General features: G+C 35.4%; 1 protein-coding gene and 1 long non-coding RNA gene across 2 annotated transcripts; both read left to right on the top strand.

The window, feature by feature from the left end:
* Window positions 1-16,012: 16,012 nt before the first annotated feature.
* LOC145106834 (Inosine triphosphate pyrophosphatase family protein) lies at window positions 16,013-17,444 on the top strand. Its single transcript, XM_079043763.1, has 8 exons — window positions 16,013-16,248; window positions 16,342-16,406; window positions 16,489-16,552; window positions 16,675-16,684; window positions 16,769-16,800; window positions 16,880-16,992; window positions 17,072-17,148; window positions 17,243-17,444. The coding sequence occupies exons 1-8, from the start codon at window positions 16,107-16,109 to the stop codon at window positions 17,346-17,348; spliced, it is 609 nt and encodes a 202-aa protein (XP_078899889.1). The 5' UTR covers window positions 16,013-16,106; the 3' UTR covers window positions 17,349-17,444.
* Window positions 17,445-19,537: 2,093 nt separating this feature from the next.
* Window positions 19,538-20,818, top strand: LOC145106830 (uncharacterized). The gene is made up of 3 exons (XR_013707653.1): window positions 19,538-19,830; window positions 20,117-20,175; window positions 20,560-20,818. It is a non-coding gene; the product is annotated as an uncharacterized LOC145106830 (long non-coding RNA).
* Window positions 20,819-21,032: the final 214 nt, after the last annotated feature.

Below are 21,032 nucleotides of genomic sequence, written 5' to 3'. Positions count from 1 at the left end.
TTTGTTATAGTTCGATGGAGCGTGTGTGGTTAACCGGCACGTCGAATAGATGACTGTAACATTAAGGGTACCATGTACATTTGCATGGTTATTCACACCCGCTTTGTGATCCTCGGCATCCCAGTCACAAACTTGAGGGGCATATCGAGATTTAAACATGCCATTGAAAAGTTCAATGAATCTCAAAAGATCTAAGAGTTTTCAATACATTTAAAACTTAGCCTTAATTTGTTTTTCATGGTGGAAATTAGTGAATCATCATTCACTTACCTTCAAATTATTTGCTTGTTAGATTACGGCATCCCTTTTCTAATTTGTAAATAATGTTGTTGGATCCTATCCCTAATTTATCATTTGGGTGTTTAATTGGGGATTCATTTCTAATCAAACTTGTCCCTTTTCTATTTCAGATGTCGAACATCAACAACAACGCTTCCGGCTCAAATTCCTCTGGCTCGTTCTCACTCATGAACTTGTGTGGGAGAGTGATCTTTGACGGGTCCAATTTCAATGATTGGATCCGCAACATCCGAATGGTCACTCGTTACGAGGACAAAGAGTATGTCCTTGATGAGAAGCTGAAGGAAATCAACATCAACACTGCCTCTGCTGAAGAGATCGCCGCCTTTGAGGCCCATGAGCGTGATGCCACGAAAGTCCATTGCATCATGCTGGCGACTATGACTGCAGAACTCCAGAAGTCCTATGAGGACATGTACCCCTATGAGATGCATCAAGATCTGCTGGACCGGTACCACCAAAGCGCTAGGCAAGAAAGGTACGAGATCATCACTTTGATGATCACTGCCAAAATGGGTAATGGAGAGTCCCTTACAGCTCATCTGCAAAAGATGCAGAGATATGTTGATCGCCTGCTAAAGTTGAATGTTAACTCTGATGAAGAGCTGGCAATTGACATCATCCTTCACTCCTTGCCTCCCTGCTACAACCAGTTCCGCATGACCTACCACATGAACAAGGAGGAGGTCTCTTTGAGCAAGCTTCAGGGCTTACTAAGGACTGCTGAGAGCAACCTCAAAGATAAATCTGTTGCATCAACTCCAAATCCTGCTGCTGCCCCAGTCTTGGCAATTGGGCAAGTAAAGGGTAAGAAGAGGAAGGCTCCCTCAAAGAGCCACCATAAGGGAAAGTCCCATGATGGTACCTCTTCTAGTGGAACCAAAGTTGGTTCTGTTACACCCAACTCCAACCCCAAGGAGGCAGAGTGCCATTGCTGCCACGAAATAGGGCATTGGAAACGAAGTTGCCTGAAATATCTGCAAGACATCAAGGATGGAAAGATCAAGCCATCCTACACAGGTATTTACACTATTAAATCTAATGAGTCATCGCATGCTATTTCTTGGGTTCTTGATACAGGATGTGGTTTTCACATTTGTTCTGACTTGCAGGGCCTAAGAAGAAATAGGGATGTGGAGCATGGGAAGATAAACCTGATCATGGAAAACAGAAGATCGTCGCCTGTCACCAAGATTGGAGTTTACTCTTTAGTGCTTAGTAATGGATTAGGATTAGATTTAAATAATTGTTGTTATTCGCCAGATATGACAAGAAACATCATTTCTTTTCATGGTTTGTATAGACAAGGGTTTAGATATTCATTTGATAATGAAAAGGGTTCTAGTAATGCTTATCTTAATGGTGTTTTCTATTTTGAAGCATTGCCTTGTAATGGAATATATGAACTGTGATGGGTGTAGACAATTTAGGAAATGATGTGTTGTGTATTGATTCTTCCAATAGTTTCGATAAAGCATGCTTGTGGCATTATCGTCTTGGACATGTCAACAAGAAACGCATAGCCCAACTCCAAAAGGATGGAGTGTTGGAGTCATTCGACCTTATGGATGATGACGTGTGCGAGTCTTGTTTACTTGGAAAGATGACCAAGTCACCCTTCACTGGTTCTTGTGAAAGGGGTGAGGGTTTATTGGATCTCATACATACATATGTATGTGGACCTTTTAGATCCACCACAAGGGATGCGTGTCGTTTCTACGTGACTTTTACCGATGATTATAGCAGATATGGTTATATCTACTTAATCAGGCATAAGTCAGAAACCTTTGAAAAGTTCAAAGAGTTCAAGCAAAAAGTGGAGAATCAGTTGGGCAGGAAAATCAAGATGTTTCGATCTAATCGAGGTGGAGAGTACCTAAGTCTTGAATTCCACGACTACCTCAAGGAATGCGTAATCGTTTTGCAATTGACACCTCCCAGGACACCGCAGTTGAATGGTGTGGCTGAGAGGCGTAATCGAACCCTGCTGGACATGGTTCGTTCCATGATGAGTTGTGCTTCGCTACCTATCTCATTCTGGGGGTATGCCTTAGAGACTGCTGCCCATATCCTTAACTTAGTCCCTATGAAGAAGGTTGCCAAAATACCTCACGAGATGTGGACAGGGAAAGCTCCCTTGTTGGCACATATCAAGGTTTGGGGTTGTGAGGCTTTCGTAAGACGAGAGACTCACGAAAAGCTCGAACCTCGTAGTGAGCGGTGTATTTTCGTAGGCTACCCACAGAAGTCCTTTAGTTATCTCTTCTATAGACCGAGTGACAATGTTGTCTTCGTTGCGAGGATAGGGGTTTTCCGAGAACGAGAACTCATAAGCCAAGGGGACAGTGGGAGGCAAATCGATTTTGAAGAGCTTCAAGAATCGAACGATGAAGGAACCTCTAACACTGGCGCTCAACCCGAGGAGGAAACTCCGGTTGAATCGATTGACGAGTCCTTACCTCTTAGACGTTCCGAAAGAGTTAGGAATCAACCCCAGTTTTATGGTTCTCATATTACTACAGAAGGGGACACGTTCATTAGTGATAGTACATTAGTGAATTTGGACGAACCTAACAGCTACAAGGAAGCCATGGCAGGCCCGGAGTCTGCGAAATGGAAAGAGGCTATGGACAACGAGATTCACTCCATGTATGACAACCAAGTTTGGAATTTGGTTGACAATGTGCCAGGTCGTAAGACGGTTGGGGTGCAAATGGATCTTCAAGAAGAAGACCGACATGGATGGGAATGTGCAAATAAAGGCGCGATTGGTTGCGAAGGGCTTTACTCAAACTCTCGGAGTTGACTATGATGAGACCTTCTCACCAGTTGCGAAAATAAAGTCTATTAGGGTGATGCTAGCCATTGCTGCATTTCATGACTATGAAATATGGAAGATGGACGTCAAAACCGCTTTCTTTAATGGGAAGTTGGCTGAGGATGTTTACATGAATCAGCCAGAGGGTTTTGTCGATGCGAAGCACCCCAATAGAGTGTGCAAGCTTGAAAAATCCATTTATGGATTGAAGCAAACATCTCGCAGATGGAATCTTTGTTTCGACGAGAAAGTCAAAGAGTTTGGTTTGCTGCGAAGCGAGGATGAATCATGTGTATATGTCAAAGCCAGTGGGAGTATAGTGAGCTTCCTCGTATTGTATGTCGATGACATACTACTCATAGGAAATGACATCCCAACCCTGCAGGAAGTCAAGTCCTCGCTTGGGAAGTACTTCGCTATGAAGGACCTCGGAGAGGCTGCCTATATTTTGGGAATAAGGATAGTGAGAAACAGAAGTAAGAGACTAATAGGGCTTAGTCAGAACACTTACTTGGACAAGGTGCTAAAACGTTTTAGTATGGAGAATTCCAAGAAGGGGGAGTTACCAATCCAAAGTAATGCCAAGTTGAGTAAGACTCAAAGTCCGAGTACCGAAGTCGAGATAGCAGAAATAAGCCGATCGTACCTTACGCTTCCGCAGTTGGCTCAATCATGTATGCTATGACTTGTACTCGTCCTGATGTGGCCTTTTCTATGAGCATGGTCAGCAGATATCAAAGGAACCCTGGCAAAACACATTAGACCGCAGTCACGAAAATTCTTAAGTACCTTCGGAGGACCAAGGAATGGTTTCTAGTCCTCGGTGGGAGTGATGACTTAAGGGTGCAAAGGTATAGGGACGCCAGTTTTCAGACCGACAGGGACAACTACCGTTCGCAGTCGGGCTGGATTTTTACCTTGAATGGAGGAGCAGTGACTTGGAAAAGTTCCAAGCAGGAGACCATAGCTGATTCAACGTGCGAATCAGAGTATATAGCGGCGAGCGAAGCATCAAAGGAGGCGATATGGTTGAAGAACTTCATCGGAGACCTTGGAGTTGTGCCAGACATAATGGAGCCCATGGAAATTTTCTGTGATAATGAAGGAGCGGTTGCCTTGACCAAGGAACCGAGGGATCAAGACAGTCTTGACATATCGACAGAAAATATCACTTTATTCGACATCGGGTGGAAGAAGGACTTCTCGTAGTGAAGAGGGTATCGTCAGAAGATAACCCAGCAGATCCCATTACGAAGGGACTGAGTAGGGTTAAGCACTTGCAGCACGCTAGAAGCATCGGGCTGAAGGACGATATTATTTTAGATTAGATAGCTTCGAAACGTGTAATAGATAAATGTAATTGACATTTGATGATTAAATAAAAGAGTATTATTTATAAGTAATGTTACTGTCTTATGTTGATTATTTACCTATTGTTTCATTTTGCATGTTTTGACTTCCTGAATAATAAGATTATTCGAAAGTTCCACAGTCGCTCATACTTTAGGAGTATGTATGAAAGAAGATTGTCATGAATTGGTTTGTAGATTGTCTAAAGTGTATTAGACATAGCAAAGGTTTGATACAACGTTCATGAGTTCTTATGAACAGGATTTGAGCATTGGATTAGACCCACGCTTGCTAGTATCACTTCATGGAATTTATCTCGAGTGATCGCAAGACGATAATATCATATGGTCTTAAAACCTAGATATATGGTTTATTATTTACGAGTTGGTTATGCATTGATAATGCGTAAACGCATCAGTAACTTGATGTCATAAAACACATTGTTGTGCATGATTTGATGAGTGAGTGGTAAATGCATATAAGTCGAAGTTTATCTGTTCATTTTATCCTAAGAGGGTAAAAGCGATATCAGGGCCCCTCGATGATTTGGTTTGACTTATGTGTCGGGCCCGGTCAGGATTGAATTGATGTGTTTAATTAAGTTCTATGTCAGACAAATCAGAGATCGAGAAACAAACTGTTGGACAATAAGTATGACTATGTTTCATGTAATTGTCCGCACGATATCTAGAATGGAGGACTATACGATCCCTTATCTAAAGGACAAGTTACTGATAAGATCAGAGTTCGACAGCGTCTTCGAGAGCTACGATTGCTAATCGGATTGTACTTACATTTGTAGTTACTAGACTTATCCAAGTGGGAGACTGTTGGATTAGTGTCTAAGCCCGTAACTATATTTGGTATGTACTTGACCCGGTTGTGCATGGTCCTTTTGGATTGCCTTCACCAGAGCAACTTGACAGGGTGATTTATGAAGAGAGAGGTTATTATGGTTTATTAATATATGAATAGTATATTAAAGGAGAAATCATATAGTTTAATTAATATTCGACAAGAATTAATTAAAAATTAATTATGTGGCTAAAAGATATTAATTAAATAACGGGGACTTAAACTGTCAAATGTGTGATAGTTGGATATTGGGCTGAGAAGCCTTATGGACTAGGCATGGACGAAATTAGGGATGTGTCCATCCTAATTTCGGCCATAAGGGCCCTATTCCAGAAGCTTCATTGGATTGCTTAAGGCCTAAGCTGTCCATTAGGGTTTTGACTGAAACCGTAGCAGCACAAGTATAAATAGAACCCCTAGGGCATCATATTTCGGCCACTTGAAACCCTAAAGAGTTCCATAGCCGAAGTTGTGCCTCCCCCCTCTCTCCAATATCATCCTCTTTCTTGTGTGGTGTTTGTAAGCCATTAAAGGAGTGACACTTGTGAGTCTAAGCTCCAAGACAAGAAGATTCAAGCCATTGTTGAAGAGGTAATCATCTAGATCTGTTTTCATATGTTATTTTGGAAATATACATGCTAGATCTAGGGTTCTAAGTCTTGGATGAATTGCATGTACAATAGAGAAACCTAGATCCAAGATTTAGGGTTTGCATAAGCACATAGGATGTTCTTTTGTGTAAAACCCATCATAATTAACATAGAAAGTCTATAATAGTCTAATTACAAAAACATACACTAACAGTACACAAACATCTTACCATACAAAGGACATATAATGTCACACATAATATAATGAAAAAACTCGCCTGAGCTAAATGTCTAGGTCTCCCCCACAAGACTCCTCCAATGAACCGACTAGCAAGAACCACTTAAATTCACCATACGATGCATCGTAGTAACCATTACTAATCAGTGGTCTAGGTCTCCCCCACAAGACTCCTCTAATGAACTGACTAGCAAGAACCGCTTAAATTCACCATACAATGCATCTTAGTAACCATTACTAATCATAGGTCTAACATCAGTCCAAAACTGCATAACCATTAAAGTTTGACCAAAAGTTAAACTGGTCAAGAAGTAAACAGTCAACGTCCAACACGACCACGTATCCCAACCACTAAAATCCAAAATAGTCGTGAACCAGACCAAACCTTGCTATGTGATCAAGCCTTGGTCGTCGTCGCATCTCCCGGGCAGAACTACCACTTCTTATTAAGTGATTAATCTGTTAAGTAAGAGGCTATGACTTTCCAGAAACCTTTTTGGGAGGTTCTTAATGGATAAAAATCCAAACTTTATCCACATGCAAGCCTCCAACTTACCAAACACCAACCCTAGATCCAAAATAACCAAAAAGGCTTAGGGCTTTCTTGCATGGTTCAAAGGAAACCCTATAAGTTAGAGCCTTTAACTAGGGTACAAAACATGAAACCTAGGGTTTTAACCTGTGACAGCCACCCATCGCGACCCAATTAATGGTCACATATGGATCGCGACTAGTACAACTGATACGCGCCGTGACTAGCTCTTGGGTGTGTCGCGAAGTCAAGTCCTTCCAAAATCCTCTTTCAAATAATCCTTAAAATAAATAAATAAACATACCAAAGAAACAAGCGTTACAAATTAAAAAAAAAAAGTGTTCAATTGCAGATCATCCCTAACTTTTCGAAAATTGGATAATATTGAGACGAACAATTACACGTGGTTCAAAAGGAGGACAAAAAAACAAAGCTTAAACTCATATTTGTGGTGTATTTTTTTCTTTTAAGTTTTTCCTTTGTAAGTTATTTTTAGCATCTTGTTAGTTTTAATTTAGCTGATCTTCGCCAATATAAAAAAGTTTGATCTAAATCTTATAAACGTGAATAGAACTTGTTGTATATTTCAATTTCTTTTTGTCATCCAAATACTAAATCGAATCATCGACAAAGTTATTTACTTATTATATCTTGAGAAACATAAAGTTTAAATGATGAGAGTAAATTCATATTCATAATCTTTTAATAGGGAATCCTGATTTTGAGGCCACCCTCACGTGAGCAAATGAATTCCACAACAATCTTTGGTAACAACCCTTTTGCCCAAGCTCCACAGACCACAGTGCATCTCTTTTATTGTTAATATTTTTTTATTATAAAGTTATTATTTAAATTATTTTTACTTGATTGAAATTTAGAAATAAGATTAAAAATTTGCCAAAAGATTTATTTATTTCATATATATTTTTAATAGTAAATCGCACAATCCAATGCGTCTATGTAGGCCTGTTATTTGGGTATTTTTTCGGGTTTCGGATAATTTGGGTAATTGGCGTTTAAAAAATTTACCCAATACCCGGACCGAATATGACTTTGGGTAATCGGCTATCGGGTTGGGTCGGTTATATTTTGACCTGACAACGGAATGGGTTTTGACCCTGATCCACTCTAAACCCGTGCAAATTTAATGGGTTTGAATCATATTTTATGATTCGTTTACCTGTTAACGACACGTACCCATTAATCCTTTTATTAAAATGGTTGGGTATGGATAACTATCAATCCGATTCGTTTATGACATGTCCCGTATAAAATTTTAAAATATAAAATTATTATTTTTATGTTATACATTTATTACTGATACGATGTTTGTACAAGACTCGAGGAGTTTGATCGTTCCACTTCCATTTCCCAGTTCCTAATAGTTGAATTCCAGTCGACTCTTAATACAAATAGATATGTGAAATTAGTATTATAGTCACAGTTGATAACCAAGAACAAGAACAAAATGCTTCACTCTATCTCGTTTCGTAGAAGGGTTTTCTGCAATCGACATTCCAAAATCAGGTTTATTTTCTACTGTTCTACAATTATATGTGTTGTCATGTATAATTATAGCATAATATTAATATTGTAAATGGGTCGGGTAAAAGGATTGAAAATCCATTGATCAAGTGGATAAGGATATGAGTTTAATTATTCAAAACTCAGTGGGTTACGGGTTGGGTCGGTATCAACATTTGAAAATTGCTTAACGTGTTTGGATCAGGGTCGATCCGATCCAAAACTGCTCCATTTCCAGGTCTAGTTATATTTGTATATCTAATCGAAAACTTTAACATGTCCAGCGAGGTGCAAGTCTTGATGCATAATGTGCAAGTTTTTAACGCAACATTTTTCTCCAATTGTGCTTGTACCTTGGCGCGGGGCTATGTGATTGTATAGAAAGGGTTGGTTTTACTTGTATATATAGATATATCATGTCTAGTTCATGTGCTTCTATTTGAATGTACCTTTTGTTGAATTTATTTGCAAGTTTATTTCTTTCATTATACTGGGAATAGCAAGACGACACATGTTCTATCTTTCTCTGCTTTTGTGTAGCATCATAATACACAATCAGGTTAGTTTTTTGTTGTCACTTTGATTCATATTGCACGCAGATGATTGTTCATCTCATCATTTATGTTTCTTATTTATACCAGATTGGAGGACACATTCGTATTGAAATTTTTGATAGATTGTTCTTTTTAACTTGATTGACAATGAACAAAAAAACAAAGATCCTACATAAAAGCTAGTTCATCACAGTGAAAAAAAAACAAAGATCCTACATAATTTGAGATACCCATAATAACATAATGATACTAACTAATTCAAAGTTTCAAACCACAAAATATCTTCAAACTAAAAATGTATCAAGTTCCAAAAGACCTTCATAAATATATTCATTCTTCTTGCACCTTCACAACTTAATCTTGCTCAATTCTATATAAAAAAGTCAAATAATGTTAGTATTAAGAGCAAAAGACGAGGGTTAGATGGAAGAAACATGCGAGGGTTTTCTTTCTCATCAAAGTGAGACGTGATTATCAGGAAAAGAGAATATGGATAAGTGGATATTACCCAACGGGCCCTTTATTTTTTAAATAAATCGGGTATACCTGAAACCCTATACATATGCCCTATACTGTCACACCCCCGAACCAAGACGGCGGAAACGTCCGGGGGCGGATGACGTCATTGTATAGTATCATAACAATTGAATATAAATGGACATAGCAACCCACACAACATACATTAAGAAATACAAACTTACATTGTTACATAGTGTATTTGTTCAAAGTTTACACATCATTAACTGAAAAGTAACGATTCCAAAATGCAACAAAAATCCAGTTCCCGAAGACTTAAGTACATGCTTACTGGTTAAATAAGAATACAAGTCATTTTGAAAATCGTCAACAATGAATGTTGGTGACTTTATAAGCATTTTTATATGAAAACGGTTTGTATCTGTTTTGTTTGAAAAGTATTGTATGTTTCCAGAAAATCCGATATTTTCTATAATAGTGAATTGTATGTCTTATACCAATGACAGAAAATGTATGTATGCATGTTTCTTTGTATGTTCCCAGAAAATCCAATATTTCCTAATGTATGAAAAACTGTAGTCTTATAAACCCTAAGACCAGAAATGTAACCAATAATGTACAAAAAAATAGTATGCAATTTTATATTTTAATAGAACCGGTGAAGTGTAAGTTTCCCGTAAACCAATATAGTATTGTTAATCCCTAAGTGAGTTATTATAACCATGCTAATGTGGTTGTTATGCCTGAACACGACGTTCTTCGGGCGTCGGAATCGGGAAGATGTTTGTCACCCTAGACTGACTCGTCTAGCTGTAGCGAATAGCTCAGGTGTGGGATTGTCAATCCCGTATAGATCTATACATAACTATATCGCTCTCCCTCCAGGAGACTCTGGTTATAATGCATGACTTAAAGTGTACGCTAGGTAGGTACGTTGAAGTGAATATGTCTCACTAGAGCATTAACGGATTTACGCGAACTTTGACTCCCTTTTTAGTCTATAATGAAACGGCTTCACTAGCGTAAAATCGTGACAGGTGTTTTATGACACGCATTTTACAGGTTTCATGACATGCAGTTTACGACACGTGTTTTTAACAGTTTTCATAATACACGTTTTATGACAGGTGTTTTGTGACACGCAAATTTTTCTATCAATAGTTTGTCTTATAATCTCTTTTGCGAAAACTAGTTATAAATCTTTATATAAATAGTTAATATTAGTTATGTCTAGTAGTAAACATAACATTGTTTTTCTTGGGTTTTTTTAAAACCATCAAAAAATAGTGATGACAAATATACGACTATTTTACTAATAAAATTATTTCTATACAAAAATATATCAACCTTGTAGTTTTATTTAACAACTTTTTACCGGTTTGTAAACTTGTAACACGAAATACTTTTATTTTGGGTCGACTCTAGTAAATCACGATTTTTATGTAACAAAAAGATGACAAACACATGTGTCAAAATTTTTATGTTGTTAACACATGATATTAACCTTTTTATGCAAGAATATGTTCCATGTTCATCATATAATCTTAGTGCATGAAATTGTCAATGGGCAAACGCACTTTAACTTATAACAAGATTAATAAACACGACTTTTATGTATGTAAACATGAAGTTTTTGACATCAAATGCACCAATCTTGACATAAACATGTTGGTGCATGCAAATATCCAAAGGGTAAACGAAACTTGACTTGTATTCCCCCCCCCCCCCCCCCGAAAGCATGAAAAACACGAAAAAAACATGGGGGTATGAAGCTCACCTTGGATGATTTCGTGTGGTAGGAGGAAAAGTGAAGAAGATTTCGAGCCTAGCTTTGAGCTTGAAGAGGTTTCTCGAAAATGAGTGGTGTTCTAAGGATTAGGTACACGAAAAAAGATGTGTGTAAACATGATGATCTTAACTTTAAAATGTATAAAATCACTTTAGCTTTACAAGAAACTTACCAAAATTTCCTAGGACCACTTGAAGAAGTATCACTCCTGGAAGATGGCTCACGCTTTTTGGAGAGGAAATGAGAGTGTTTGGAGAGTAAAATGAGTGTAAGTGATTTTTTTTAGTGTGTGTGTGTGTGGGGGGGGGGTGTTCGTCCGAACTCCTCCTTAAATGGAGAGGGTGGTTGCTTTCTTGATGCATGATAGACAATAGAAGGCCATGCATGCAGGTTTGAAGGATCAAAGCATGTTAGGTGTGGTTGTTTGTTGGTTAAGAGAGTGTAAAGCACTCAGGTGGCACTATTTTGTGTAATTTTTTTTTGTTTGACTTTCCGATTTTTCCTCAATTAGGGGAGGGGTTTTCGGTTTTACTATGCCCCAAGTAAAAGAGTTTGCGGCCAAAGGAAAGCCCAAAGAAAAGGTTTTCGGTTCTTGAGTGTGTATGGGTTTTTGGGCTTAATTTGGCCCAATAAAAGGGTTTTCGGTCCAATAAGGCCCAAAGGAAAAGGGTTTTCGTTCTAGGGTATTTGGGCCGAGAACTCTAAGCAAAGGCCCACCAATTTGTTTTTGTTTAGCTATTGATTCAATTTGGTCTTACATGAGGTTATTACTACTTGATTCTTAATGTATGCACATGTATACTCATATAAAATTGTCGTTTCTGAATTTCAAGAACCTAATACAACAAGATTACCCGGTCTAAAAAATTTGGTAACCCGAATACCCGAATATATATACCCGATACCCAAGTTACCCGACCCGATTTACCCGAATTGAAAACGGGTCGGGCTGGTAATTCAAGTTTCGGTTATTTTCGACAGGGCTAGGTCTATGTCAAACCCTCTAAGGTCTATTACGTGGGTTGTCAATCACATAACACTGTATTTTTGATGTGTTAGGATTTGAATCATGAGTTTTCTGTGTGAAATTTCACACTTCAACTACTAGGTTTTTACGGTGAATGTTTCAAATAAAAACTAAGTCATGTGGTAAAAGAACAATTGAGCAATCTTATCAATATTTTAGTTTAAAATAAAATGTCAAATCACTTAAAAGTCATTATATTATCATTTTTTTAATATCAAAACTCTATTATTTTTGTTCTAAATCGAAAATCATATTTTTCAATTTCGTTCAACGTTGACCATTTCACCAGGATCCTCGTAGTTACTCGGTGTAACATGTTGACGTTACACAAAATTCACCAAATTACCACTTTTTTTACACTCCAATATTTTTTAAAATCAAATATCTTCATCTCAAAGAGCCTCTTATGCTATTTAGATTATTAATTCAGTAAAAAAGACGATTTTGGTGCTTCAAATCAAACATCTTCATCTCGAATATTCTTTTCCGGTCGCTAAATGATCAACTTCGTCAAATCGGGTTAAGGCTAGTCATGTCCATATCGGCTATGGTTGCATTCGTATTGACCAAGATCAAGAGACTACACGTGGATCATATCCATGTTTGGAAGTGGCCCTGCTTAGGTTGTTTTGGTTGGTTCCTAAATATTCTTAGTGAATACATGGTTGTTATGTTGTGTTTAGGGCTCCTTCCCAGCTAGTTAAGGCAAAATTCATGGTTGGCGAATAATTTGAACAAAATGAAAACTTTATAAAATTTCTAGAAAAAGTAGTAATATAAATTTTGTAGAAACATCCAATCAAAAACAAATTTGTAAATGTATATTAAAGAAGTTGAAAAACAAAACTTCAAAAAATACTTCAAAAACCGTAAAAAAAAAAAAAGAAATTTGAAATTTTTTTATAGAAAAAGGTTTGAACAAAATTTGTAAAAGCAAATGAAAGTTGGGACAAAATTGTATAATAGAGAAATATGCTTGGACCAAAATTGTAAAAGAATTTGAAAATTGAGGCAAAATTATAAATAAAAAAACTTGGGTGTGATAGGAATATAGTTGCACATGGGCGGTTTTAGGCTAGGTCGGTCTCGAAACTGTCCGATCTTTTTGGTGTCAGTTTTAGAACTATCAGGTTTTTTTTGGACAGGATTCAGATGGTCTTGAGTCGGTCTTTTTTAGGTCTGGTCTTTTTCAGTTCGCTCTCACGGTTTTTTTGTGCGCCTTTTTTGGTATGGTTCTCGGGGTTTTTTCGGTTTTGTTTCGGTAATGTTTGGTTTTTGTTTCAATTTCGAGTTTTTCCGTTAACAAATATATGATTAACATCAAAATAATAGATTAATATTTATTAAAAATGATACACTTAAATTTAAACTTTAATAAAAGAAAAAAAATGAAAGAAGTTAAATAATGTGATTAGAAATTATGTAACACAAAAAATAATATGTTTATAAACTTTGGTTACTAGTCTTTTTTGTGACCGGTATCGGGTCGGCTTTGTGTCGATATCGGAATGGTCGATCGTTTTTGGAACCATTCTCGGAATAATATGTTTTTTTATCGGATCTTGGGCCGGTTTTTTTTAGAACCAACCTTTTTTCGATCTGATATCGTTTTAAACCAGTTCGATCTCGATCTTTCTCGGATTCAATCTGAGACATGTCTTTTTATGCATGTCAATATCCAAGTCAGTTTGTCCAATCCCAGTTTAGATCCACATGACAAACGTAAGAGAGTGAAACAAACCCGAATCTTTTATGTGGCAACACGACTAACATGTTATTTGTCTTCAAATCTATCACAAAATAAATATAAAGATAATCTAAAAATATTAAAATTTTATTAATGATATTTGATAATTATAATATCTGTATAATATATAACCTAGATGAGACAAATAAAAGTATGTATATATCATTTACAATTGATGTCATCCACTCTAATAAATAAAAATCTTTTTTTGCCACATGTCACATTCTCATTCATTTTGCCACATGCCATTTTATGGTTATTTTAAATTTTTTTTCCACATGTCATTTTATGGTTTTTTCTATTTTAATAAACTCTATATAATATTTTTTATATAATAATTATAATAAATATAATAATAAATGCATATCAATTTCATTAATTCACTTTCCTTCTAATTTCTAAATTAAAACATCATTAGTTTTTTTATTTATCTATCTAAATTATATTTTATTTATCTATCTAAATTATTTATTTAAAATTAAAAGAAAAAATACTTATTTTTAATAATTGAATATTTTTCTTATAAATTTAAACTTTTCAAATGTTTAGAATTTTATATTTAATTTTTATCATTAATGAACCCATGTAATACATGGGTGTTACACCTAGTTACCTCATAAACGTATAATACAAACCATTAAATAATGATTCTAGAAATACTTTTTTTCCATAAAAGTTAATTAAGAAAACATTTTTAAAATATATCTCGTTTTTTCTTAGTTTGATGGAATTGTGTATCTGGTCGAATATTATCTTTCGCTTTTAAATAATTGTAAGTGTTTTTTTGAAATCAACCAAGAGGACATGAGAAGTGTACGTGGCGTGTTTACTTGTGTGAAGAAAGTAGAGGAAGTGAGGAACTGACTGTTAAAATGATAAAGTGGTGGGGGTAAATTTGAAAATTGGTATAAAGGCAACGGCGGAGCACGACACAGCATAGCCCGTATTTTGAGGGTCGTCTTCTTGGAAACCTAAAAACCCCTTCCAACCCCATTTCCAATCTATTATTTCATTTTTATTATATTATAAAATTTAAAATATGCCAACATTTTTTTTTAATATAGGAATCGTCTGATTGACGATGTTTTTTATACTTAACAAGTGAAACAGATGAAATTTGATGATACACCTAAACTTAAAATTGATCAAGGGAGTAAAAGTTAGAACTACTCTATAAAATATATTATATTGAAGCTACGTATATGAAGATGCCATATTTTTAATTAACAATGCTATACTATCAAACTCATGGAAACAGATCACGAATTAACGAAATATCATTTTTCGATAACGATGATCATGCTAGATATTCATGAAATTCATTTAATTTAAACATTCGAATGAGTTTTTCTTGTTTGTTGGTGATGCTCAATGAGGGTAATATAGGTAAAAAACAGCAAAAGTTGATGTCGTGCTTTGCCTATTCGGTGTTAGGTATTCTCTTTATAAATGAAAGAGGAGTTATCATGATGTTGGTGAATATTAGTATTAGCACTTGTAGTACATAGATATTCTTTAAATTCATATATATAGCGAATGCATAACTTTTTCGTTATTTCCTAAGTTCGTAGAATTTTGCGAATTTTTTTTTAACATGTTCACAAGTTTTCTATATGTTATGTTATTTCTTCTGATACAATTAATCATTTAAACAATCAATTTTTAAAATCATTGCACATTTCGTGAAATAATACTTAACTTCTGAATTCTTCGGTTCCAACTTTGTTAGTATTTGTTTGTTATCAAGCAAGAGAACGTCAACAAGGAAAAAGAAATGAAACTCAATGAATTTAACAAATCCTTAACATTGCAAAAGAATGTCAAAAACAACTTACAAGAATCCATACATCCTCGATAATCTGAAAAATGAATAAGCACGAATTGTAAGTGAGATCTTCCATTACAACAATGCTCTCCAGTAGGATTATCCACGGAAATTTTATTAATAAAACCAATATATTTATCAATATGACAATATACGAAAGTTAGTTGGAATCCGAAAGTCGTTTTGACATATTCGATGTATGTATAAGTATAACCACATTAACTAAAATATGAATCTAAAAGCCATATCTTCATCTCAAATATTTTCTTCCTATCCTATCACATGTCATTAAAAACTGGACATTGTGGCCCATAAATTCTATATGGGCTTGATCCAATACACAATCGGAATTTGGAAATCTGGAAAAAGCTATTGGGCTTTGGGCAAATTAGAGTAGTAGGGACACTGATACTGAACGAAGGGAAAAACCGGCAGCTGAACGGCGAGAGGATAGTGGCGGAGGAGTAAAAGAGCAGGAAAATGGCGGCGGCGCGGTTAGCGGCGGGGACTGGTTTGGTGAAGTTACCTCCAGTAACGTTTGTGACAGGAAACGCGAAGAAGCTTGAGGAAGTTAAAGTAATTTTAGGGCAATCCATTCCGTTTCAGTCGCTTAAACTCGACTGTATGTATATTATTCAATTACTCCTCCCTAATAATCTCCGAAACGCTATTGAATTATTGTGGCAGTTTTATTGATCGTTTTGCTAATTAACAGTGCCGGAACTGCAAGGCGATCCTGAAGATATCGCGAAAGAGAAAGCTCGTTTGGCCGCTAACCAGGTATACACTCGTAATCTGTAATCTCCATTGATATTCTTTGAGAGTTGCATTTTGCTGATTCGGAATGTGTGTATGTGAGTAGGTGAAAGGACCGGTGCTAGTTGAAGACACTTGCCTCTGTTTCAATGCTCTTAAAGGCCTCCCTGGTTAGTATAGATTCTGGATCGAGATGAGAATTATTGTTAATTTGAAGTCATTATCTTCAATCCTTCTTCAAGAACACTTGAGATTGTTTAAACTTACAGATTCGCCATTGTTTTGTTTGCAGGACCTTACATGTAAGTCTCCTTTGCTGCACTTTCTTGTTCATTGCATAAACTGATAAAAACAATTAACTTTTCCTTACATCAATGGATTCACAGCAAGTGGTTTCTCCAAAAGCTTGGACATGAAGGTACTTAAATCAATTCCTATTCAAAATGTGACCTTGATCTTATCATGTTTGTTAAGCACTTGAAGAATCACTTTTGTAGGTCTAAACAATATGTTGATGGCATATGATGATAAATCAGCCTATGCTCTGTGTATATTTTCTCTTGCTATAGGACCAAATTTTGAACCCATTACATTTGTGGGAAAGACCATGGTATGCTTTATATATCATTCATTTTGTTTGCTTAATTTGTATTACAAAGAATTTAACTCAAAAATGTACAATTTATCAGGGGAAGATTGTTCCTGCAAGAGGACCAAATGACTTTGGATGGGATCCAGTTTTCCAACCTGATGGCTATGATCAAACGTAATCCAATTTCTATATGATCATATGCATAATTCTTGATTGATAATGACAAAAAGTAGCAGATTGATTTGATGTTTTTTTGTTGTTGTTATAGTTATGCTGAAATGCCTAAGGAAGAAAAGAATAAGATTTCTCATCGTTCAAGAGCTCTTGCATTGGTGAAATCCCACTTTGCAGAGGCTGGGTATGTTTTTGAATAATATTATTTTTGTAGTTTTAAACAAGGTATTTTTGTGGGTGTGATTTGTACTTTGTGTTTTTGGGTTAATAACTCTATATGACTGAATCTTTGGCCACTTTTGATGATGGAAGTAGGATATATGGGTGTAAATTTCCCAACTTTTTCTTACAATGTTGCTCCAATTTTTGTTACAAATTTGTTTTTGTATGTTTTTTCAAAATTAGGTATTTTTACAAATTTACCCTTTTACAAAATAATGTAATTTTTTACATATTCTTTTTCAATTTTTTACATAATTTTTAACATTTTTTTGATGATAAACCTCTTTTTAAAAAACATTAGACAAATTTTAACAAGTGCATTTATATTTTTTTCTAACAAACCATGGATAAACACTTTTATGTGATTAAATTTAACATTTTTGTAAATAATTTTCTGTTGTTGTGCGTACATAAGGTCTCCGATGCATTGCACTAAGTGTAATCCCTAGTTATATAGATATGTATTATACTAAATATCGTTTATTTATATATTAAAATAATTTCTAACTTATTTAATTAAAATGTATAAAAATAAATAAAAAGTCTATATGGACCATATCGAAAAAAATTTAGAAAACTTAGTTTAGAAAGTTTAGATTATGCGATGAAAGATGAATTATTCACTAAACTGATAATATTTGGGTTCGTTTTATCACCACATAATTAAAGAATATCTGAAAATAACCATTTAAATACCGAATTTGCGAACCAAAGGTATTGTAGCATAGCTGAAGGAGGACGAAATTTGTAGCATAGAAATAAAGTAAAAATATTCCAATTCTGCAAACTTGCTTTTTACCTTGTGAATTTTTTTAAATTTCACGGGAATCCGATATTTTTTCCGTGAAAATGATTTTTGTTTTCGAAAAATAAATGTAGTTGTACAGAATATAATAAATTGCGAAAATAGTTTTAAGATAGGCATTTCTGTAAAATGTTTTTAAAATTTAAGTTAAACTAAATGCAACACAAATGTTACATAGGTATCATTCTTATGTTGGATGGCATGGGTTCGATTCTCCATCACGCTCTGTTTTTCTTTTATATTTAGAGCAACAAAAAATCTGTAGAAAAAAGGTTTGTAGACATAAACATAGAACCTAACGAGAGTCAAACATCTTAATCACTTTGGCTAAAAGTTTATTTCTAAAAAAGATCTACAGAAAAAAGGTTTGTAGACATATTAACATAGAACCTAACGAGAGTCAAACACTCAAACATCATAATCACTTTGGCAAAAAGTTACTATTTCTAACGAAAATCTGCAGAAAAAAGATTTGTAGACATATTAAACATAGAACCTAACGAGAGTCAAACATCTTAATCACTTTGACTAAAAGTTATATTTGCAAGAAATACTTATCTTAGATATGGGATCCATAATATTATTTTTCACAAAAAAGAAAGAAAAAGTAACCTGAAAAGCCATTGAAAACCAACACGCAAAATTCGTGAGTTTTCGCATCGCAAACTAAATTTAGAAAAATGCAAAAAATATTTTGGTAAGAGATAAGATTGGAGAATGGAGCATTGAAAAAGTAACGTCGCAAGGTCCATTGGTTTGTTCTTTTTTTTTCTTTTTTTTTTTTTTTTTTTTTTTTTTTAACGGGCAAATATAATATATAACTATTCCTAAACTAACACTTAAATCCATGTATATCCACGACGAGACTTGAACCCTCAACCTCAAGGAGGGAGGGCACCACCTAATACCGCTAGGCTAGAAGCCCTTTGGTAAGTCCATTGGATTTTAAATGAAAAAAATGTACTTATTTTATGATATTCCTGAAAGATGAGTTGATGAAATAATATGAAAAACCTACGTATGATGTTCCAAATTCTAATGACCAACTAGGTCGGAGGGTGTCATGTATTTTTCCATGTCGTTTACTTTTAGCTATTTTGTGAAGGACTACTTTCAGAAAACAGCAACATAGGTACTTGCTGAAAATTAAAAAAATTATCATCTTCTTCAACAGAAATCGGTCAAACTATAAGCACCTAAAACAAACTAGAATTCACAAAAACAAATGAATTACAACTAAACAGGAGCAATTAAGGACTACTTTCAGAAAACAACAACATAGGTACTTGCATAAAATCAAAAAAATTATCATCTTCTTCAACAAAAATCGGTCAAACCATAAGCACATAAAACAAACTATAATTCACAAAAACAAATGAATTACAACTAAACAGGAGCAATTAAATCAATGATACAGACTGTACTTTACCTTAATCGGAGAATCATGGGATGCCAAGATCGACCAATAGAAGAATCATGATATACAAACGAACACAAAAGGCAGGACTAAGACCTAGGCCGACATCCTGTCCAAACTTGAAGGCAAAATCGAACATGGAAGGGAATCGGAGGCGGAATCGAACGCAGAAGGAAAAAAAAAACAAGTGTATGGCTCCAGTAGCCACATTTGATTGATAAATCTTGATCGATTGCAGGTAGTGGGGTTCGAATGGGGGCAATTTGATTTCTCCGCTTTTTTTTTTTCTTTTGATTCTCGATCACGACTTCTTCTTTCGTTTCTCTCTTTTCTCTTTTAAAAATAGAGAATGGATTTGATGGAAAAGGAATTGATTTATTTCTCAATTCCTTAATTTTTTGTATTAACCAAACAAGAGAAAAGGAATCAATTCCTTTTCCCTACACTTATTTTTCTGTACCAAACAACCCCTTAGTGTGAGTCGGGATCAAATTATTAATTGGATGTTATTTTGTGATTGATAGCGCGGGGATTTTAGCGGGCCAGCAACTAGAGATTTATCTATGAGATTCAGCAGTCTGAGGTGAGTCTTTCTCACTGTGTTTAGCGGGTCGAAGGCACCAATGCCGACCTATGGTTTATTATGTTAGGGTGCTAGATGTCTGCGTGACTCTTGCATGTGCATGTATGCTTAGTGGGCGGGGCCCAATGGGTAATTTGTATGTCATTACTTGTTATACTTGTATGTTTATATGTTGGGCGGGGCCCGTTGTGAGAGTTAGGGCGAGGCCCGTTATGCTAGTTTAGTCGACGCCCTATACTCAGTGGGCGGGACCCGTTATGCGAGTTAGGGCGGACCCGTTACACTCATCAGGCGGGGCCCATTATATGTTTCATATGTGTGGTATGTGGTATTTGGGGGAAACTCACTCAACTTCGTGCTTACGGTTTTCAGTTTATGTTTCAGGTACTTCTGGTGCAAAAGAGAAGAGCTCGGGGTGATTGCAGTGCACACACAATATAGTTCCGCATTTTCATGATAACTCCGATAATTTTTGATGTTTTGATACATTTGATCCTTTTGAGATTTATGATGAGTTTTTGGGCTAATGTTTTATTTGATTGAAAAATGAAATTTTTGGGTCTTATTTTTGGGACGTCAGAATTGGAAATGTTTAATGCTTACAAAATGGAACGTCCGTGTTTCTAGGCTAAGCATTAATTTGATGATGTAATAGTCAAGGTCAATCATTGTAACCTATTTTAAAGTAATAAAGATGAATTACTTGAATATTATGTGAATTATGTGATTTTATGTGATTATATACTTGTTTGTAAAGATAAAATAAAAATAAGCGTCAAAAATAAAATGTTAGATAAACTCGATATCTATGAAAAAAGTTGTAGTGGTCGTGACAAGGATTCCGAAGATATAAAGAA

Source organism: Lactuca virosa, chromosome 1 (genome assembly GCF_052849685.1).
Source record: "Lactuca virosa cultivar CGN04683 chromosome 1, Lactuca_virosa_CGN04683_v6, whole genome shotgun sequence".
NCBI classification, from domain to species: Eukaryota; Viridiplantae; Streptophyta; class Magnoliopsida; order Asterales; family Asteraceae; genus Lactuca; species Lactuca virosa.
Note: the sequence above shows the minus strand (reverse complement) of the source record. Positions and strands in the feature narration are given on the sequence as shown.

Excerpts from the sequence above, each read along its gene's own strand:
- LOC145106834 (XM_079043763.1), top strand. The coding sequence starts at position 16,107 with ATGGCGGCGGCGCGGTTAGCGGCGGGGACTGGTTTGGTGAAGTTACCT. Across the intron at positions 16,249-16,341 it reads TCAGTCGCTTAAACTCGACT|TGCCGGAACTGCAAGGCGAT; the intron begins GTATGTATATTA and ends GCTAATTAACAG. Across the intron at positions 16,801-16,879 it reads CCAAAAGCTTGGACATGAAG|GTCTAAACAATATGTTGATG; the intron begins GTACTTAAATCA and ends TCACTTTTGTAG.